This window comes from Prunus avium, chromosome 4, assembly GCF_965620075.1.
Source record: "Prunus avium chromosome 4, drPruAviu1.hap1.1, whole genome shotgun sequence".
In the NCBI taxonomy this organism is placed as follows: Eukaryota; Viridiplantae; Streptophyta; class Magnoliopsida; order Rosales; family Rosaceae; genus Prunus; species Prunus avium.
The window spans coordinates 36,212,225-36,235,619 of record NC_142287.1 but is presented as its reverse complement, the minus strand read 5'-3'; the positions used below and the strand labels follow the sequence as shown (position 1 = coordinate 36,235,619).

Below are 23,395 nucleotides of genomic sequence, written 5' to 3'. Positions count from 1 at the left end.
TTTAACTGACCACCTTATGTGTGTCTAAATAGCAGCAATCTATTATTAAATATTAAATAAATAAGAAAAACTTATTAAACGAATACATTAATTTTTTAAAAAACTTAAATTTAAAATAAATAAAAATAAAACCATCTCGTCGCCTCCTCCCATCACCCCCATCCACCGCCCCATCACTCCACCACCCTGCGCCTCCCAACCATCACCACCCCACCCCACCACTACACCCACCCGACTAATTTCATAATTTGAGAGACCCGGTGAAACCCTAGGTCTCAATCACAATTGTGAGCTTCAATCGTAGAAAGTCAAAACCCACAAACAGAGAAAGGGGGAAGAGAGATACAGAGGGTGGATGATGAGTTGGGGTTCATGACTGTCGAATAGAGAGAGGGGAAGAGAGAGAATGAGGAAGGTGTTGTATCAACCACTCGATTCGGGTTGGGTCGAGTCTTCTTCTGGTCGTACATGTAATACCTATCTAAATTCTCCCACATGCTCCGCACATTCTTCACGATCCAACATGAGTTCTCTCAGTCGATCTAGGTTCTGGCAATACTGCTGACGACGCTCATTTACTCGGTGGTGTACGGCTACAGGTTCTGGACGGCGTTATGATGTTGCATTTCATGAAAGGCGGGGGCTATGGATTGGGTGTTCAATTCGGTGTCGAATGGGGTGATTCTGTTGACCGGCGGTGGGTGGAGGTAGTTGTAGCGGCTGCGATGGGGGCGAGGTTAAGTCTGTTGCTGGTGGGTCTTGTTCTTTTGGGTTGGGAGGGAAGGACAAGAAGGGCAAGGAGTTTTCATAGTGTGGGTTAGAGTGTATGATACTTTGGGTAGGGGGGGGGGGGGGGGGGGGGGGGGGGGTGAGGCGAGAGAGGGATGTGTTAACGCGGGAGAGGGAGGGTCAACCCCAGCGTCCAACCTCGCCTTCTGGGTTCGGGTCCAATCTCTGCTAGCTTGAATTTTTCTAGAACTTTGATTGAAGAAGGTTGATTTCTGGATTGTTGAGGCCCTTGAACATTTTATGACCCAACAAAACAGGCCCTTGCTAAAACAAAGATTGACAATTAAGAAGAGTAATTGGCAAAAGCAGAAGTTAGAGCTTGAGGGGTATGCCTTCAGAATTTGGAAGTGTCAACCTCCAAGCACTGTAAAATAGTGATTCTAATAATAAGGCAGATTTTTATGAATACTCAAATGCTTTAAACTTGTTTTGGTCAAAAACTCCTTTAAACCTGGAACTATATAATACGAAAGCTGCCCCATTTGATTACCACATACCATACGTAATCATCATCTGTTCATACCCTTTTGAGCAACCTATAAAAACAAGAAGAAATCCTTACACGAAAATTCCCCACTAAAATCACCACCCACCATTACGATAATAATTTCGTGCGTGTAATTGTCACTTAAACTCTCAACTTTTGTACACACCATGTTCAATAATTGTCACGTAAGTATAAGTTAAAGTAATTTTTGTTTCTTTATGGATATGTAACCTGGGCACGAGTTGAATCTAAATCGGCCTCCACACGTACCAATCGGCTTTCTTGACAATATGTACCAAACAGACACAAGGGAATTTTCTTGGAAAGTGGCTGCTATTCGAGGAAAGCCAAAAAGAGTCTTCCAACAACTGCAGGTAAAGCCAACTTCCTCATTCTTTCTTTTTCTTTGTCTATTTTTTTCATGGAGGAGTAATGGGCCTGATCCTCGAACGCAGCCAAACGCCGCAAGACCCACTATGAAATTATATGAAGATGAAAATTGTTTCCCAACTTCTAATCCAGGCACTAGGCCCCTCGGAAAGCGCGGTTCACTTTCCCTAGATACCAAATTCATAAGAATATTTTTGGCCGCTTTAACTCAGGATGTGCTATTATCACCTTTCTCAACATTTGACACATATTTACAGGCATTTATGAAAATATCATGAATGGCTACGAGGATTCAAATCTTTCCACATTGATATAAATTAGGGTTTTCAACTTAACATGTATATAATAGTATAAGATGACTACCATAGATATGGACAAATCTTTCCTCAGTTTCAGAAAAATATTGAAACACACATTGAGAATAGCGACAGAGGAAGAGAAATTGAGATTTGCGTCAGACAAAAATCATCTTATTCAATCTTACTTCATCCTTCAATAAGATGCTCATGTTTTGCACCTTCGTCCTAACTCCACAATGAGACACACAGTCTAACATCACAACGAGAATAATATTTTTTAAATGTTGGGTTTTCAACTTTATCAACAATTTAATAATTAATATAACTTTAAAATGGAATTATATATATAAGCACTTTTATTATTTTAAAAAATATATTCATGCATTTCTCATGATGAAGGATTATATTTATATACGTTACGTATGTACCATTTATCACCAGCGATTCTCGCCCCTTTTGTTTTTGTTTTTGGATTTAAACCACAATATTGTGTGTACTTTAAGAATACTATTCTTATTATTTTTTTTTTTTTCCGATCTATTTGTTTTCTCACATCACAGCAAGAAAAACGTTGCTTTCTTTTTCAAATGGAAAAAAATTGGCCTCATTAAAGAATGGTCCCTTTCGTCATTCCAAACGAAAGTTGAGCTCAGCTTTCATGCCAGCCGCTAGTACTGGCATAGTAGCTTCCCATGCAACTTCGAGGAAGGAGATAACTTTCTGATCAAATCAAACATTGAAAACTCTAGGATCAAAAATAATGTCCCTGCAACAACTGCCCTTGAGTCTTGAGTCTTGACAAAACAAATCTCTTAGGATCCGCACCTTCCCTGTCACCAAAAGCGACCCGTTTGGAAATTTTCCATTTTCCCTTCTGGACTAGTATATGTATGTACTATAAATAGTGTTCTTAAGTTCCTAGCCTAGCTACTAGTAAGTTTCAATTACTTCTTGTTATAATTAACAGACAATGGCGTCGAGAAGTAACGGAGTTGTGTTCGAAGATTTCTTCCCAACAATGGTGGAGAAGTTAGGCACAGAAGGGTTCATGAAGGAGTTGAGCAATGGGTTCAGCTTGTTAATGGATGGGGAGAAAGGTGTCATCACATTCGAGAGCTTGAAGAGGAACTCTGCATTTCTGGGTTTGCAGGGGATGAGTGACGAAGACTTGAGGTGCATGCTGAGGGAAGGCGATTTGGATGGGGATGGGTGCTTGAATGAGATGGAGTTTTCTACTCTTATGTTTAGGTTAAGTCCCGAGTTGATGCAGAATTCTAAAGAATTGTTGGAGGAAGCTCTAACATTGTAAGAGAGCAGAGCAGTCATCAAATGTACTCAATTAATTGCTATGCAAGTTTATTTTCTCTTTTTATTCCCTCGCCGGGAGGCTATGTTGTACTATCTCTATCTGTAATTTTGTGATTTATCAACGAAACTACGTACTTTTGTTCACTACGCTACGTCAAGCTTATGTTTGTGCTATATTTCTTGTTCCTAGTCTTGTTACGTGGGTATAAATAAGGAAAAAGTACTGCTATTTCCACCCTCCGTCCTATATTCCCACCTACTTATCTTCAAAATTTTAAAAATAAATTTATCCCTTCGTAAAATGACTTTTAAGGACTTGGGTACATACCATTTTGTTTCGAAGTTTGGTATTTTTTGTGTTCATGTCATTTTATGAAAGAAATTTGAGGAAAGTGGAAGAATTTAAAGTTCCCTTTGATGAAAAATATGGGGTTTTTCAATATAGCCAATTTTTTAATGTGTTCATAAACCGAAATCATTCTCTATTTTTTGCAGATGTCCAAATTAGTTTACTAGTCGGTGGTGATAGCAAGGAAACTCACTGATTGGGGAACTCAAACCTGGGTGTTGAGGCCTTTGTTGTTGATGAATGAAATGATCTAGAATTGACTTTTATTTTTTATTGTTATTTGGTATGATTTTAGGTTGAATGACTCAAAGGGTTGTTGGGTTTTTGATTGGTAGGGGTTGAAGGCTTGAAGCATGTTTTGAATGAAAGTTTGGAGAATTTGTTGGCATTTTAGGAATAATGGTGGGTGTAAAGATAAAATTGTGTATTTTTAAATTTACATGGTGGGTGGGGAAATAGTAGCACTCATAAGGAAAATAATTGGCTCTTTACACATAAAGAGTCATTTTCTCTTTGCAACAAATCACAGTATTGACATTTGTATTAGAACTTTTTATTTTGTAGTTTAATGAGTTACTTTTGTATATGTGTCAGACTGTGATTGGTCTATAAAAAAGAATGACTCCCTACATATGTGTAAAAACAATAATTAACAATGAAAAGTAGCACGTACAATCAAAATATTCTCAATATTCGTTGGGAAACAAATATGATATGTGTGAGATGGTGAATGTATGTATAAGATTAAGAAAGAAAAAGCTGAGAAAAGTCAACTATAGATGAATTAAAAAACTATGCGTTTCCTTCCACAACCCTTATAAAGTAGGGCACTTGAATATGTTGAATTTGAAGACAACGTTGCTAAAATATGAATATGGGTTTTCAATATGTTCAGATTATTTATTCTTCTCCATAAGGAGGTATATATATAGGTTTACAGAGTGCTTTACAAGGAATAAGATACTATCAGGAATTAGGAAAGTATCTCCTAATTATACACAGATTTGTCAACTAAATGGAATGGGAAAGTAAATCCCTTAATTAATCAAGGAAATAATTCTCCTTGATTAATTAGGAGACTCACGTCAACACTCCTCCTCAAGTTGGTGCATATACGTCACCAATGCCCAACTTGGTAAGTGAGTCATAAAACACTCTGCTACAAACAGCTTTGGTTAAGATATCAGCTAACTGATCTTCTGATCTTACGAATGGTAGGCGGATGATCTTCTTCTCAATTTTTTCTTTGATAAAATGTCTATCCACCTCAACATGTTTGGTTCGATCATGTTGAACTGGATTATGGGCAATATCAATCGCTGACTTGTTGTCACAATGCAACTCCATTGGCTTTCCTGGCTTGAAACCCAGTTCTGTCAAGAGTCTTCTGATCCATAGCAATTCACAAACTCCATGAGCCATTCCTCGATACTCTGCTTCTGCACTAGACCGAGAAACCACATTTTGTTTTTTACTCCGCCAAGTTACTAGATTACCTCCCACGAAGGTGAAGTAGCCTGAAGTAGAGCGTATGTCAGTAATGGATCCAGCCCAATCAGCATATGTATATCCCACAACTTCAAGATCTCTATTTTTTGAGAACATTAATCCTTTTCCAGGGGCTAACTTTAAATACCTTAAGATTCGATCAACTGCATTCCTATGAGACACACTGGGTGAATGCATAAATTGACTAACCACACTCACAGCATATGCAATATCTGGTCTTGTGTGGGCTAAATATATTAACCTTCCAACAAGGCGTTGGTACTGTTCCTTATTGGTTGGTTCTTGATCCATACCTTCACACAACTTGTGATTCATCTCGATTGGTGTGTCAGCAGGCTTACATCCAAGCAATCCTGTTTCAGCAAGTAGATCCAATACATATTTCCTCTGTGACAGAAATATACCATTTGCGGACCTTGCTACTTCAATTCCAAGAAAGTACTTCAGATCACCTAAATCCTTCATCTCAAATTCCTGAGACAAATACTTCTGTAGTTTCAATTGCTCTCCTGTGTCGTTTCCAGTCACAACTATGTCATCCACATAAACAATCAGTGCGGTAAGTTTCTTTCCATCACGCTTCAGGAACAAAGTGTGATCCGCATTACTCTGTGTATATCCAAAAAACTTCATGGATTTAGTGAATCTACCAAACCATGCCCTGGGAGACTGCTTTAACCCATACAATGACTTTTTGAGCTTGCAAACTTGATTCCCTTTGTCATGAGTGAAGTTACATCCTGGTGGTAAGTCCATATATACTTCTTCTTCCAGGTCTCCATGTAAGAATGCATTTTTTACATCAAACTGATGTAATGGCCAATCGAGATTTGCTGCTAGAGACAGGAGGATTCTGATAGTTTTGATCTTGGCTACTGGGGCAAAGGTTTCTTGGTAGTATATCACATATCTCTGTGTGTATCCCTTTGCCACCAATCTAGCTTTATATCTTTCAACAGATCCATCTGCCTTGAGTTTCACAGTATAGATCCATCTGCATCCCACTGTCTTCTTTCCATGAGGTAATGGCACGAGTTCCCATGTGCCATTCTTCTGGAGAGCTCGCATTTCTTCATTCATGGCTTCTTTCCATTTTTGATCTTCTAGTGCTTCAGTTACACTGTTGGGAACAGGTATTTCGGCTAACTGCTTCACAAAGTGTACCCGTGACTCAGATAATCTGGTGAGAGATACATAATTGTTGATGGGATATTTCCCCTTTGCATTAATATCTGCTTCGTAGTGTACTGGGGGTTTACCACGATTCTTCCTTTTTGGAATCTGATATGTAGGCTCTGCGCCTTCTGAAATGCAATCAGTTATTTCATTAATGTTATCAGTTTCAGGTAGAGAAGTTACCTGAATGACGTCCTCAGCAGATGATTGGTGTGGTACTGGAGTTGAAGAATTTTCCGGAGCGGGCATAAACTCTTCAATTCTCTCCTCCTGAGTGTGATGGCTGGGATCGGACTGAAGCGGAACAATTTCAGCAAAAACTGGGGGGAGCGACCGGTCGTCAGGGTCAGGCGACCGGTCGTTTTCAGGCAGAGTCGTGGGCGACCGGTCGTTTTCATCTGGCGACCGGTCGCTTTCAGGCAGAGTCGTTTGCGACCGGTCGTTTTCATCTGGCGACCGGTCGCTTTCAAGCAGAGTCGTTTGCGACCGGTCGTTTTCATCTGGCGACCGGTCGTTTTCGTCGGGCGACCGGTCGCTATAGATCGACGACCGGTCGCTATAGATCGACGACCGGTCGTTCTGAGTCTGGAACGAATCTGGAAAAATGGCTGGAGTAAAAAATTCAGAAATGTGAGAAGGATCCTCCGGGGCATCCAAAAAATAGCTCTCCTGTTCCCGGAACGCAACATCCATGGAAGTATATACTTTCTGACTCGGTGGATGATAACACCGGTAACCTTTCTGATGAGGTGCATACCCAATGAACACACACTTGTCGGCACGGGGATCTAATTTGCCGCGTTGGTGATCATGTAAGTGGACAAAGACCACACAACCAAATATGCGGGGTTCCAGGTTTTGGGTGGGAGGTATTTGGCTATGGTGTTGGAGTGTTTGAAGGGGGGTTCGGAATTGGAGGATACTAGAGGGAATCCGATTGATAAGGTAAGCCGCAGAAAGGACGGCTTCGCCCCAAAAAGACCGAGGCATATTTGCACCAAAGAGGGATGCACGAACTACTTCCAGTAAGTGTCGATTCTTTCGTTCAGCCACACCATTCTGTTGAGGAGTGGACGGGCATGAGCGTTGATGGATGATACCGTGAGCTTGGAAGAACTCATTAAGATCATGGTTGAGAAATTCCCCGCCATTGTCAGACCGAAGAACCTGAATTCGGGTATGAAATTGTGTCTCCACCATGTGATAAAACTGTTGAAACTTGGAACTGACTTCCCCTTTAGTTTTGAGAAGGGAAACCCAGGTCATGCGTGTGCAATCATCAATGAACGTGACAAACCATCTAGCTCCCTGTTAAGCTCATAATTTCATACATATACATGCCCTATTTACTTACTTCTTTTGCTTAGCTTCCTAGATTTCTAAGTGATTTGCCTCCCTTTGTGTGTTTTGTAGGCCAATAGAGCAAGAGAGCATAATTCATGCAATTCAAGCATGTTAAGGCCTAATTTGGATGAAGGGAAGAAGAGCTTAATGACAAACTCATTTTGGCTACAGCCCCCTGCCAGTCCAGTTCCGTAGGTCATATTTCAAGCTTTATTTCAGCAACCTACACAGCTCGGATGAGGCAGCATTCTTCATGAAAGTTGTTCCAATGGGTGTGTACTATAACATATCCAAAATTCAGCCCCATTGGATAAATATGGAGTCTGTTACCTAGCAAACACAGAGCCATGCTCAGGATGGATTTTATCAGCGCGCAAAATGAGTTAGCAATTTGTTTTGGCCTTAACTTCCTCCTCCGACCTTGGATTGGCCCAAATGATATATGGCTGGAAAGAAGACATTCTGAACTTCAAGTTTGAGTGCTTAAAGTCTTAATTTGCTTAAGGGAAGCCCAATTCGTAAGCCCTTGAAGTTGCTGGTCATGCTGACCTCAGGATGAGCTATTGTTTCTGGTTGGAAGCTTGGTCATGGTGAGCTAGGCATGAGCTATTGAGCTTGTTGGAAGCTTGGTCATGGTGACATGAAGATGAGCTAGGGCTGCTGGTGGGATTTATTGATGAAGTGCATCAACCAATTCAAATTTTCTAATACAAGTGCATCAACCATTTCAAATTTTATAAAACAAGTGTTGTATGCATTAGCTATATTGAATTCAGATTTTCATCTTCCTTAGGCCTATAAATAGTGAGGTTTCCCAAGTTTGTAAACACACCCCAAGGGGGGGAGCTCTCAAACACTTCTCTAGAGCTCCCTTCCCTTCTCTCCCTCAAATTCTCTTAGTTTCTCTTTCTAGTTTTCAATTGTTATAATGAGATCTTTGTGCTGAAATTCTCCTTAAGTTTTTCCAAGTTCTACTTAATTTTCATTGTTATGTAAATTCTTTTCTTTAGTTTCAAGTTTGATTAGTTTCCAAGTTTCAATTATGGTTTTTGTTCTTATTCATTATGCTTATAAGTTAATATGCTAGTTTGAATGATTGATCACCATTTAGGCTTGCATGTTAGCTATCTTGGTTTGAATTAAGAGTAGACACCATGCTTTAATTCGAATTGAACTATGAATAGGAAGAGTATGTATGGACATTCGACAACAGGGATTAGATACATATTTGGTTGTTTAAAATGTTCTTCTATGCTTAATGGGTTCATAATGCTTAATTTTAGGTTAGACAACAAATGATCAAATTAGGGAATTAGGAACACAAGGTTATGACCACACACCATGGCTTAATCATACTTTAGCTAGAATCAATCCATTAATCTAATTGAACTTGGGAACTTATCTGCTTGAGTTAGTTATTTCTTTCTTCCTTGTTTTATTTATTTCCTTTCTTTTTCATTTCTGTTTTGTGTAGGAAAAATGAATTGGATCATTCAATCACCAATCCTCGTGGGATCGACCTCGCACTTACATATGCTATACTACCAAACGGCTCGTGCACTTGCGAGTATCACAAGTTGAGGATGCAACTGAATCCATTTTGGTGCAGCTGTATCTACACAACAAGTTTTTGGCGTCGTTGCCGGGGATTGGCAACATAGTTTGGTTCTATTTCTTTTCCCTACTTGTTTTATTTTTATTTTTCATTTTCATGTTCTTCTAAACAATTTCAAGTTTTAAAGTTAATGATGTTAATGGACCAGTTGTGTTTGTAGTCCAACAGAAAAGGACAATTGCCCAACAAGCAAGAGAACTGGGTTTAAGTCCCAGCTTACACAACCCATTGATGCTTGTTGCTTTGAAGCATGGAATTGGATGTGTGTTGATATTCCTTTTCAATTTAGTTTTTATTTCCTAATCCTTTTAATTCCATTTCAAGTTTGTGTGTTTGTTTTAGAAATTTATGACAGGTTAATAAAGAGGGAGAAAGAAGGCAATTTCAAAGATAGGAAGTGTGGAGTAGTGGGAGAAGTCGCGACCTCCAAATGCATCACGCTCGACCTAATCGCTTCAAGGGGAAGTATTTCGATCCTTTCTCTTTACTTGTTTTATTTTTATTTTAGTAATTTTAAGTTTATGTTTTTTTTTATATAAAAAAAAATTAAAAAGATTTTTTATATGAGCTGACTCGTGGTAACTCCAGTGAGCGTCTCCGTCAATACAGTGTCTAGGAGTTCTTTAGGCGACACCTTCGGTGTCTAAGAAGTTTGGGTTTTAAGCGGGACCATTGTGACCCCTCCAACCTTCCCGGATCCCCTGGCTGTGTTTTCTGAGGCCCTTAACTGGTCATCCTTGAGTTACTTGTATATTTGTGTGTTTTAATAAATTTAAAATAAAATATTCAATTTGCAATTTGAAACCTCTCGTTTTTCTTTTCTGTTTCTTTTCTTTGAGTCATTTTCAGTTTTCCTTCCCACACCAATGATAAATCTTGAGTCTAACTTCTAATATGGCTCTTAGGAATTTGATAAGCATTGTGTTAGGTCTGAATCTTATTCTTTTGCTAGCTAAGTCTCACATAATTATTCTTGAGCTTTCTATGCACCTAAGCCATGACTATACACCTCTTGCATGTCTTACCCAATTGTATGCATTTTTTTGCTTGTGTGATTCACTGGAATGTTAAGTTATAACTAAGATATGATTTAGGCCATCTTTGTTAAGCCTCTTTCTTTTTCCTCCATCAACCCATACAAATACATATTCCATTGTAAACCCTTTTGTGCCCAAACACTTAGCCATTTCTTTCTATCACCTTATCATCCATTAAACATCCTATCATCTAGGGGACATGTAGAGTATGATTGTATTTGAGATTGTAATGTATTCAAGGCAATAAATGAGCTATAAAAAAAAAATCAAAAGAAAAAGAGAAAAGAAGTGTGGCCAATGTAGTCACGACCCTAGGGTGATATAAGGAGAAATCAAGGTGATCTAGGGTAATGAGCCGCAAAATTGGGCCAAATATTATACAAAGTGTGTAAATGTCAAAATCAAATTGTGAAGTGATTCAATTGCAAAATCTGGTGTTGTGAGCTTTTCAATATTTGTGCCTTACATTTCAAATGTCAATGATCTTGTTTACATGATATGCTCTACTTTGTTCCTTAGACTTTGTGCTTCATTATCCATTCCTTTTCTAACCATTACATTACATCCATGGGTAAAGTCCTATTGATTTTGGTTTAGCTTGGCAAACTTGTGTTCATTCTTGCAGGAATTCATATTGTTGTTTGAGAAGCATGAGTTGTATCTTCATGGCTACTTCACACACACACCTTGAGCATGATTTTTGTGAGATTGTGGTAGCACTTGAATAATGTTTAGAACTTCCTTAGTGCTTGTTTTGTTCCTTGTTGAGCCATGTCTATGAAGTTTAACATTTTTGTCCAGTTGGAAGGTTAACGTTTTTGTTTTTTTTGTTTTTTTTTGTTTTTCTTAAGAACTAACAAATCTTTTAAGTTTTCTAATTACTTTGTTTTACAGAGTCAGTAAAACGTTTGTGGGTATCGTATCTGTTAAACCCTCAGGAGACACAACTCCTCCTACTAGGGATGCCTAGAGGTTTAAAGGCTTGTTGCATATGCTCAATGCAATCGAGTTACCTACGAAAGTGGTCTAGTTAACTTCTTGTTTTTTTTTTTTTTTTGTTTTTTTTTTTTTTATATTTATTTTTTATCTTTGTTTTTCCTTTGTTTTGCTCGAGGACTAGCAAAATCTAAGTTTGGGGGTGTGTTAAGCTCATAATTTCATACATATACATGCCCTATTTACTTACTTCTTTTGCTTAGCTTCCTAGATTTCTAAGTGATTTGCCTCCCTTTGTGTGTTTTGTAGGCCAATAGAGCAAGAGAGCATAATTCATGCAATTCAAGCATGTTAAGGCCTAATTTGGATGAAGGGAAGAAGAGCTTAATGACAAACTCATTTTGGCTACAGCCCCCTGCCAGTCCAGTTCCGTAGGTCATATTTCAAGCTTTATTTCAGCAACCTACACAGCTCGGATGAGGCAGCATTCTTCATGAAAGTTGTTCCAATGGGTGTGTACTATAACATATCCAAAATTCAGCCCCATTGGATAAATATGGAGTCTGTTACCTAGCAAACACAGAGCCATGCTCAGGATGGATTTTATCAGCGCGCAAAATGAGTTAGCAATTTGTTTTGGCCTTAACTTCCTCCTCCGACCTTGGATTGGCCCAAATGATATATGGCTGGAAAGAAGACATTCTGAACTTCAAGTTTGAGTGCTTAAAGTCTTAATTTGCTTAAGGGAAGCCCAATTCGTAAGCCCTTGAAGTTGCTGGTCATGCTGACCTCAGGATGAGCTATTGTTTCTGGTTGGAAGCTTGGTCATGGTGAGCTAGGCATGAGCTATTGAGCTTGTTGGAAGCTTGGTCATGGTGACATGAAGATGAGCTAGGGCTGCTGGTGGGATTTATTGATGAAGTGCATCAACCAATTCAAATTTTCTAATACAAGTGCATCAACCATTTCAAATTTTATAAAACAAGTGTTGTATGCATTAGCTATATTGAATTCAGATTTTCATCTTCCTTAGGCCTATAAATAGTGAGGTTTCCCAAGTTTGTAAACACACCCCAAGGGGGGGAGCTCTCAAACACTTCTCTAGAGCTCCCTTCCCTTCTCTCCCTCAAATTCTCTTAGTTTCTCTTTCTAGTTTTCAATTGTTATAATGAGATCTTTGTGCTGAAATTCTCCTTAAGTTTTTCCAAGTTCTACTTAATTTTCATTGTTATGTAAATTCTTTTCTTTAGTTTCAAGTTTGATTAGTTTCCAAGTTTCAATTATGGTTTTTGTTCTTATTCATTATGCTTATAAGTTAATATGCTAGTTTGAATGATTGATCACCATTTAGGCTTGCATGTTAGCTATCTTGGTTTGAATTAAGAGTAGACATCATGCTTTAATTCGAATTGAACTATGAATAGGAAGAGTATGTATGGACATTCGACAACAGGGATTAGATACATATTTGGTTGTTTAAAATGTTCTTCTATGCTTAATGGGTTCCTAATGCTTAATTTTAGGTTAGACAACAAATGATCAAATTAGGGAATTAGGAACACAAGGTTATGACCACACACCATGGCTTAATCATACTTTAGCTAGAATCAATCCATTAATCTAATTGAACTTGGGAACTTATCTGCTTGAGTTAGTTATTTCTTTCTTCCTTGTTTTATTTATTTCCTTTCTTTTTCATTTCTGTTTTGTGTAGGAAAAATGAATTGGATCATTCAATCACCAATCCTCGTGGGATCGACCTCGCACTTACATATGCTATACTACCAAACGGCTCGTGCACTTGCGAGTATCACAAGTTGAGGATGCAACTGAATCCATTTTGGTGCAGCTGTATCTACACAACAAGTTTTTTTCATCAATAAATCCCACCAGCAGCCCTAGCTCATCTTCATGTCACCATGACCAAGCTTCCAACAAGCTCAATAGCTCATGCCTAGCTCACCATGACCAAGCTTCCAACCAGAAACAATAGCTCATCCTGAGGTCAGCATGACCAGCAACTTCAAGGGCTTACGAATTGGGCTTCCCTTAAGCAAATTAAGACTTTAAGCACTCAAACTTGAAGTTCAGAATGTCTTCTTTCCAGCCATATATCATTTGGGCCAATCCAAGGTCGGAGGAGGAAGTTAAGGCCAAAACAAATTGCTAACTCATTTTGCGCGCTGATAAAATCCATCCTGAGCATGGCTCTGTGTTTGCTAGGTAACAGACTCCATATTTATCCAATGGGGCTGAATTTTGGATATGTTATAGTACACACCCATTGGAACAACTTTCATGAATAATGCTGCCTCATCCGAGCTGTGTAGGTTGCTGAAATAAAGCTTGAAATATGACCTACGGAACTGGACTGGCAGGGGGCTGTAACCAAAATGAGTTTGTCATTAAGCTCTTCTTCCCTTCATCCAAATTAGGCCTTAACATGCTTGAATTGCATGAATTATGCTCTCTTGCTCTATTGGCCTACAAAACACACAAAGGGAGGCAAATCACTTAGAAATCTAGGAAGCTAAGCAAAAGAAGTAAGTAAATAGGGCATGTATATGTATGAAATTATGAGCTTAACACTCCCCCGGGAGTGGTAATTTTAGAAGGGCCCCAAACATCAGAATGAACAAGGGAAAAAGGAATTAAACTTTTATTGGAACTTAAGGGAAAGGGAACACGATGGCTCTTGGCCAGTTCACAAATGTCACACTTAAAACTAGAACTCTCTAAATCTGAAAATAATGAAGGAAATAGCTTCTGTAAATATCCAAACGAAGCATGTCCAAGACGGCGATGCCATAACCATACTTCGGAAGTTTTCTTCTCAACACTCGTCCCCCCAATTTTGTAAGCTTGACTGAGGCTGGCTTCACTGTCAGATGCCAGGTCCAAATAGTAGAGTTTGCCCTTCCTAGTACCACAACCAATCGTCTTGCTGCTGAGAATGTCCTGAAAAACACAATGAGTAGGCCAAAAGGTTACAGTGCAATTCAAAGCCGTAGTAATTTGGGCAACAGACAAGAGATTATGATGTAAGGATGGAACAATCAACACAGAATCCAAAGTGAGGGAGTCAGAGAGAGAGAGGGAACCCTCCCCAATCACCGGGGAGGGGGTACCATTGGCATTAGACACCACCGATTGAGAAGGCGGTGTATGAAAAATAATTTGTCCCGGATCAAAGGTCATGTGATCAGTGGCTCCGGTGTCAATGACCCATGTGTGTTTCTTTGAGGAACTATGCAAAACATAACCTTGGGTACCTGATGTGGCTACAGAGGCAGAGGCAGGAGCTGGTGCAGGTGGAGCAGCAGGACGGACAGGATCCGTGACGGAAGATGTGTGAAGGGAGGTGCTCCTATTCTTGCGAGGAGCTTTGGAGTGGTCCCACCAATCCGGGTACCCAATTAGTTCATAACAGCGAGCACGATTATGTTTGTTCCCACCACAATGAGTGCATTTGGTTTCTGGACGAGAGCTTGTGTTCTGAGTCTGAGAAGCGCCACCGGTAGAGGGTGGAGGGCCCATCGGACGTTGAGTGGCCAGAACCGCAGTGTCTGGAGTACTGGCCATGATCAGTCGTTGTTGAGCTTCACGACGTACATATGCAAAAGTTTGGTCAAGATCCAATTTGGGGTCTTTGCGCAGGATCTCCCCCCGGACTTGATCAAACTGAGGATCGAGCCCGGCAAGGAAAAGGTGAACACGAAGACGATCCAGTTCAGTCTGGTGCTCAGTGATGTCGGCGTCACAGTGCATGCGATTCGGGGTGCGATGATCAATCTCCTGAAAGATGGTCTGCAGTTGGCTGTAGTATTTGTGGACGGGAGCACCATTCTGTTTAATGGTGAACGCCCGTTTATTGAGATCAAACAGAAAAGTTTCATCCCCCCCATCAAAGTAGGTTTTGTTCACGGCATCCCAGATTTCCTTGGCGGTACTAAAACGGATGAACCGACCCATTAAGTCTGAAGACATGGAGTCGATGAGCCACCCTTTGACCCGAAAGTTCGCCGTACACCATTGGTTGTAAGTGGAGGAGGACTTAGGGGGCTGCGGAGTGTCGCCGGTGAGGTACCCCAATTTTTCGCGACTAGCAATACGTAACTCCATGACCTGAGACCATAAGGCATAATTGGTCTCGGTCAAGGTGATGCCGGTAGGAAACGGAGCGTTGTCACTCTGAATAGTAACAATTTGGGGGGATGAGGAAGTGGATTCGGTGGTTTGGGAAACGATATCCATGGCAGCGGAAGGAAAAGAGGAAGGGTTTCGGGGTGTGTTTAGGGTTTTAGGGATTCAGGGGTCAGAGTTTCAGGATTCAGGGTTCCGGGATTCAGGATTCAGGATTCAGGGATTCAGAGTGTTTGAGGGTTTCGGGGTGTGTTTGGGGTTTCGGGATTCAGGATTCAGAGTTTCAGGATTCAGGGTTTCGGGATTCAGGATTCAGGATTCAGGATTCAGGGATTCAGGATACGAGGGATTCAGGGATTCAGGATTCAGAGTTTCAGGATTCAGGGTTTCGGGATTCAGGATTCAGGATTCAGGATTCAGGGATTCAGGATACGAGGATACGGGTTCGAGAAATTCAATACGAGGATTTAGAGACAACCTAGGATCGATTGCTCTGATACCATGCTAAAATATGAATATGGGTTTTCAATATGTTCAGATTATTTATTCTTCTCCATAAGGAGGTATATATATAGGTTTACAGAGTGCTTTACAAGGAATAAGATACTATCAGGAATTAGGAAAGTATCTCCTAATTATACACAGATTTGTCAACTAAATGGAATGAGAAAGTAAATCCCTTAATTAATCAAGGAAATAATTCTCCTTGATTAATTAGGAGACTCACGTCAACAAACGTCATGGGATGGAATATTAACATTTCGTTCCAGGTCGTCCAGGATCTTTGATGAATTGATGAAGAGATGCAAAGATGGCCATCTCAAAACGATGACGAAATCTCAGAACACCTAGTCCACATTGATCAACCAACGATCAAAACCGGAACCAACCATGCATATTCATATACACATTTATTTATTTATATTCAAACCGTGTGTTTGGCGCGTAAAGTCTTGTACAAGCCATAGGTCTTAGATATGCAGATAACCTAAACCTAGCTATATAGAGCTCCTTTTGTTTTCTCACCTGGCATACACTTGAAAGTATAAAAGTATATAATCTTCATTTCTTGTCCAACAAGATAATTAATCAAAGTCGTCAATGAACTTTATTGTTGTCGTGTACAAGTTTCTTGTTTGTTTTCATTTCGTAGTAAGGGCATTTTTGTAAACAGCTGTAGCAATTGTGTTAGGACGCTTAATTTCGAAGGAAAATGCTTTGCCATGACCATGCCAAATTGGTGCTACTTTCCCATGCAACTTCGAGGAAAAGTACTAGATATGTGGAAGAAGCCATGAAATTAAGTTAGAGAAAATGGCTGCAACAAGAACAACCTTCGCGGACAATCCCTGATCAACATGTACATACCTTTGTCATCAACGCAGCCCACTCTTTCCTCATAACCTTCATCTTTCTCCCTCCTTTTGTGACTCCACTTCCTCACCTCATGTGTATATATACACATAACACCCCTCACAATGCTCACCACCTTTCTGTATATACACATTCAGAATTTAATATATAGTCAATGGCTTTAGGTGGTGGAGTTGTGTTTGAAGACTTCTTTCCAGTCATGGTGGAGAGGTTGGGAGCAGAAGGGTTCATGAAGGAGCTGTGCAACGGGTTTCAGTTGTTAATGGACGGAGCGAAAGGCATGATCACATTCGAGAGCTTGAAGAGAAACTCTGCATTGCTGGGGTTGCAGGAGATGAGTGATGAAGACTTGAGGTGCATGCTGAGAGAAGGTGATTTGGATGGTGATGGGAGTTTGAATGAGATGGAGTTTTGTACTCTCATGTTTAGGTTGAGCCCTGCTTTGATGCAAACGTCTAAAGACTTGTTGGAGGAAGCTCTTGCTTTTGAGTTCTAGTTAGCCATAGCTACACTGATCTCTTAGTTTGTTGTTCTAGGGCATGCATGTATAACTTTTTTTCCCTCTGGTTATGATCTGATCATCTGTAGTTGGAGCTTATTATTATTATCAAAATTAATTATTCTTCTTTACTACGTACACGTATAGCTTTCTCTTTAACTTAATATTTTGGTTTTCTATGTTCTTTAAGAAGATTGAGGTTTGCTTATAATAATTATATACCAGGGAGTTGTTACAGACTAATTACAGGAAGGGTTACAAAATAATTACTCGAGGCTAAAATTTACCCATCCCTTTCCATTATGTACGACTCTTAATTTGAATGGACTCGTAGTTGTAGGGCTGAACTTAATTTTGTAGGTATGCTGCCTCTCCTTTCCCATTTGGAAGGTACGTCTAGCAAGCATAACACTTCTCATTAAGGAACATAATTCAAAGCAATAATGACATATGCATTTTCCACTGTCCATTATTGCCATTTCATCTTGGGGAGATTCTAAGTGGACTTTTGCATATCAATAGTTTCTTCTTGGCAGGTAAGCTATACATAATAAGGAAAATCCCATTTAATTTACCAAAATTAACAACTTCCTTGCTAGGATCATTTACTTTGATTAGCACCTAAGAATAGGGATCTCAGTCCACATGAATAATACTTGGAGCTTTCGTGATGAATTAGTTAATTTTAATTTGGTTTAACATATATACATGGAGTCATTCTATAGTGTAAGGCTCTTAGATGAGGCCCTATCTCTTAACCGTTGAATCAAACAAACCAATTTTATCCAACGGCTAACCAGTTTGATCCAACAATTAAGAGAGATAAGGCCTCACTATAGAATTCTTGAACGTAAATGATATATAAGTTCATTATTTTTAAAGATTTATATATATGGACGGAATCAGATGCTTTTGAATCATTTTTGGACTTTGGATGGGAAAAGAGAATTACTTACAAGGAAACTAATAAAGCACTCTTGTGGAGTTTCAAATTCAAGTAGCATAGTACTTTATATCACGACAATGAGTCTCATTGCACAATATATAATTAGGTCTTATATCATTTTTCATCTTTATTTTTGGCTTAATTATGTTATTCCTTTTTCTTTTTTTCTTTTTTTCTTTTCTTTTTTAATCTAACAGGACTTGATTTGAGCAACAAACGAGAAACAATGCATTAATTTAACTAAGCCGTTTCTCAATTTAAATTCCTTAGATAAACAATTTCGAGGATTAATAATCTTAATAACAATAATAATAATAATAATAATAATAATAATCAATATTGGTCAAGAAACTCTTTTCTTTGTTAATTCCTCCTTTATTATATCCTTATGAATTTCCATCCTAACAACTTAACTAAATAACGTGGCAAAACCCTCTCCTGTGTCTGCTAGCTGTCATATGTTGGATGGATATATGCTGATTTGGAAAGAGCCCCACGTATTGAATGTATGCCAACAAAGCTGCCAAGCCAAGTTTCATGTTTTCATAGGAAAATGTTACATTGCTTGCCATGACTGCTGACCCTCTCTGCTTTCTGGACCTTCCCATGTAATTTCGAGGAAAGAGAAGTCTCTGCTCAGAAAAAGAAACAGAGCAAATTTCGATCATCCCGGCAACAAACATAAATTCTCTCTTATCTGTACTCTACCTTTGTTGTCACCCACAGCCACCCTCTTTCCTCGAAATCTTCCTCATATTTTCCTCTCACTTAATTCTACGCCTTATAAATCCCCATCTCAGATGGTCACTTTTCCACAGTACTACTCCATCCCTCACATAAAAAATACACGTAAAGCTAGCTAGCTAGCTGCCCTTAAATTTTATATAATTGCTTTGAGTTCTTTCATTTTCCCATATTGAAAAATCAATGGCTTGTCGAAATGGGGTTGTGTTTGAAGATTTCTTTCCTGCCATGGTTGACAAATTGGGAGCAGATGGTTTCATGAAGGAGCTCTGCAATGGGTTCCGGTTGTTGATGGACAGAGAGAAGGGCGTGATCACATTTGAGAGCTTGAAGAGGAACTCAGGCCTGTTGGGCTTGGAAGGCATGAGTGATGAGGAGATCATGTGCATGCTGAAGGAAGGTGATTTGGATGGTGATGGGAGTTTGAATGAGATGGAGTTTTGTGCCCTCATGTTCAGATTGAGCCCTGCCATGATGCAAACTTCTAAGGAATTATTGGTGGAAGCTTTAGATTTAGATGGTGAAATGTAGTCTCTCTCTCTCTCTTAATGTGGGAATTTCATTTTCTGTGAAGTTCTTTCTTCTTCTTGGTTATCTTTCTATCTCCATAACCATCCTACTTTGTAATTTCAGGTAGCTTATAATAATTATTAGAGAGTCTTCTTCTTTATATTGTTTATTGCCTTCTTTTCTTTTCCCCTGATTTTTTTTCTCTTTGGGTCATTTGTTCGCTGAATTTGGATAGGAAAGCATATATGATCATGCTATACTATTGGCTTTGACATTAGGGAGGTGGAATGTTTAAGAAGATTATTAAGATCTTATAGAAATCTGGGCCTAAACTAAAGTTGGGTCCTAGGCTTATCATGGATCACAGTATTGGACTCACCAATCCAATCCAGGTTTGTGCATGACTTTTCTGAAATCATGGGCCTAGATGGAACTAGCCAATTGGGAGCCCAATCCACCTAAGCCCAAAATGGGGAAAATTTTTGGGTGTCTCTAGGGCTGGTCTCAGTTTGGGAATCGTGAACTAACCAACAATTTGCGGTATGACTATATTTGGGACCGGTCCCGACCTGATAGAGGTCGGTTAACCGTGACTCAATCAGACCAAAAATGCGGTCGGTATCACCAAATACCGCCAACACCAAATTAGGCTGAGAAATCAGCAAAAAATCCCCTGTGAAATTTGAATCCCTAATTTCAAAACCCAAAATTGACAAACCCCAATTCAGTTGCATCATTTAACTCAATTGAAACCCTAGATATTCCCAATCAAAACCCTAACAAGTTTACCTAATAAGCTCATTTGTGATTCAGTGAGCTGAGAGAGAGAGAGTGAGGCCAGCGAGACAAAGAGAGATCAAGACAAGAGAGAGAGATTGAGACTAGAGAGAGAGAGGTGAGGTGAGATTGAAACCCACATTTTTTTTTTTGGGTTTGTGTGTTTCAGCCGAATGGCGAGTAGAGAGACGAGAGAGTGAGGGAGGGAGAAAGCCTGAGAGCAAGGTCTAAAATATCGGTGGTATCGGAAATATCGGAAGTCCAAAAATACGGAAATGTTGATGGAAATATCGGGATATTATCAGTATCGGTAAAAATTGAATAAAAACCACGGAAATTGTAAGAAAAACTTGAAAAATTTTATTGAAACTTTGCATGATGTTTATTTAGTCAATTATCTATTAGTTTATCACAAAAAATTGGAAGGAAATGCATTGCATGATGGATTTAACTGATTTAAGTTGATTATATAGTGAGCTGGCAAACACTGTAAGTGTAGAAAATATGTAGTAATTAATGAAAGAAGATTAAACACACCATAATCATTTATATATAATGAATTACTACAATATTTTACACTTTATACATTGTATGGTAAGATACATGAGTGACTTAGTACCACATAGAGTTCCAATGAGATTCAAAATTTTCACTATCTTCATCATCTCTATGTGTAGAGTAAGTATATTGTGAAGAGTAGTCATCAAATGATAAATCCCCAAAATAGTTTTGCATGTAATTGTTTCTCATCTCATGTAATCCCCAAAAGGAATGGTCAAAGATTCATTCTCATCTCATGTGAAAATTTGTTTCTTGCAAAAAGAATTCAAAACAAAACCATGTATATTTATATATATATATTAGCATATTTTCACAAAAACATAAGTGATATGGTGGTTAAGGTGTTGAAAGAGTAAAATGGTTTTCATAAAAACCATGTATATAAATATTTTTGGGTTTCGTATCGGGATATTATCGATAATATCGCGATATATTGCCCAAATCATGCATAAAAATATTGAAATTATCTTCCCAGATATTATCGGGATAATATCAATAAAAATATCAATATATTGACGATAACACCATGATTTGTTGCGAAAATATCGGCCTCCAAAAAATCCAATATTATCAGGATAATATCGACATTTAATACCTTGCCTGAGAGTGTGGGAGATGAGAGAGTTATACAAAATAATTATAATAAATTAATTAAATATATAATTACAAAATAATTATGGTTTTTGTGACTTGTCGGCCTGTTTGCGATAAAATATCGGTCAGTTCAGTCAGTTTTTCAATATTGCGGTACAACATGCCAACCCTTGGTGTATCTATTACATGACCCAAGCAACAAAGGAGAAAATCGAGAAATGTGATCATCAATAATTTGATCCGTTCCATTTGAATCTGTACAGCTAAAAACCTCAGCCACATATGTGATATGTCTTTCTGCTTGCGAGAGATTGGTCCAATAATATATATATATATCTTACTTGATCTAGCTACTCATCAAAATTTGAAGTTCAATGGAAATGGACACCAACCCACACACAGGCCACAGGTTTTCCTTTCTTCTTTTCCTTTCTTTTTTCTTGGAAAGAAGACCCACGGCTACTCCTGCTTCATTGGCATCTGCAAGTAATCAAAATCAACTTTCTTTTCCTTCAATAACAAGTTATATTTGGTTACCAAATTGCTAAAGAAAGAGGCAAATTTAGTTAATTTTGAGACTTTTAAACCCACCATCCAATGGTGAAACATGTCATATGCAAAGCAAATCGAACACCTTGCCAATGCCATGAAGATACCAACTACCAAAGTGACTTCCCCAACCCACTAAACCTCATTTTAGAATGCCACGTGATTGAATTTCTTCTAATGAAAAAAAAAACCCCATTTCCAGCAACCTCTAAGTTCCAATTAAATCACTACAACTACACTAAAGAATTTTTTTTTCAAAGAGTTCAAGTGAGTCCACATAATTTCATGTTCACTGCAATTTAGACACCTGTCTATCTGTCTATATATGCAAGTACAACAATTGTCGTTATTGTTAGCAGAATTGTGTGAGATATTTAAATATGAGAGACAAGGATGTAAGGGCAAAAGTAGCTTATCTTGCATCCATTTGGGTGTCTAAATTCAGAGAGCACTGAGTGCATGCATGACCAACCACAAATTGCTTGAAATGGGGCCGATGGGTGGACCTGGTCTCTTCTACTTACCCCACCCCAAAATTCATTAATGGTGTGTTTATTAATCATGAATTGGAATTCTCATCAGGAATTGAATATGGAGAATTTCTGCATTTACTTCACACTAAGAAATTGAAAAGTAAGTGAGGTCCACACAAAATTAGGCATTGAATTCCTAATTTTGGAGGAATTCAATTCTTAGGTGGGAGGTATTATTCTAATTCCTTGAGAACTAACCCATTAGGAATTCATCTTTTTTATCCATTATATCCTCACACAATTTTCAAATTTTCAAATTTGCCATATACTTTGACCGAACAATGAGGATGTTTTAATAATTAGTACCACTCCTACTCCAATTCCATATGATTTAGTAAACAATTTCAATAGGAATCCAGAATCTAACCCCTCTCAATCCAACTCCTCAATTCAATTCCTTTCTAATCCAATTACGGATTAGTAAACATGCCATCTATTGCATGGCATTGGTAGGTGCCATATGATGTGTCAAATTTCTAGGCCATGTTGAAGGGTCAATAGTGCTGACTAAGTGCACCTAATTGTCACCCATAATTAAACTTCTACGGTTGCAAATATGAGTTGCCACTTGACCAAGATAATGCATCTTCCTTGTTGCACCTGAATTTGAATCTCTCCTCATACATTAGAGTAATTTTAGAACATTCTCCCAAAAAAACTTGTACGGTGAAGCCTCTGCCTACAAAGTTTTTACTCTATTTCCTTCCATTTTGTGCTAAAAGTCTTGTTGTGATTCTTATTCAAACAAATGTATACAAATAATACATAACAATATCAGCATCAGTGATATCACATCCAGTTGTCACATCTTTTTTCTTTTTTCTTCCCAAAATCAATGGTGTTCTGAATGAATGAATTGTTTTATGGTCTTTTTTTTTTCTTTTTTCTTTTTCTTTTTCTATGATGGGATAAGTATGTATGTAAGA

General features: G+C 38.6%; 2 protein-coding genes and 2 pseudogenes across 2 annotated transcripts; 3 read left to right on the top strand and 1 right to left on the bottom strand.

Moving 5' to 3' along the window:
• Positions 1-2,749: 2,749 nt before the first annotated feature.
• Positions 2,750-3,417, top strand: LOC110757994 (calcium-binding protein KRP1). Its single transcript, XM_021959767.2, has one exon. The coding sequence runs from the start codon at positions 2,936-2,938 to the stop codon at positions 3,272-3,274; it is 339 nt and encodes a 112-aa protein (XP_021815459.1). The 5' UTR covers positions 2,750-2,935; the 3' UTR covers positions 3,275-3,417.
• An 811-nt stretch (positions 3,418-4,228) lies between these two features.
• On the bottom strand, positions 4,229-15,493 carry LOC110763607 (uncharacterized). The gene is made up of 2 exons (XM_088252468.1): positions 14,512-15,493; positions 4,229-4,248 (listed from the first exon to the last, which is right to left on the bottom strand). Exons 1-2 carry the CDS (start codon positions 15,491-15,493, stop codon positions 4,229-4,231), a joined length of 1,002 nt encoding a protein of 333 aa, XP_088108594.1.
• A 1,227-nt stretch (positions 15,494-16,720) lies between these two features.
• Positions 16,721-17,393, top strand: LOC110757992 (calcium-binding protein KRP1 pseudogene; annotated as a pseudogene).
• Positions 17,394-18,799: 1,406 nt separating this feature from the next.
• LOC110757991 (calcium-binding protein KRP1 pseudogene) lies at positions 18,800-19,615 on the top strand (annotated as a pseudogene).
• The last annotated feature ends 3,780 nt before the right edge of the window (positions 19,616-23,395 follow it).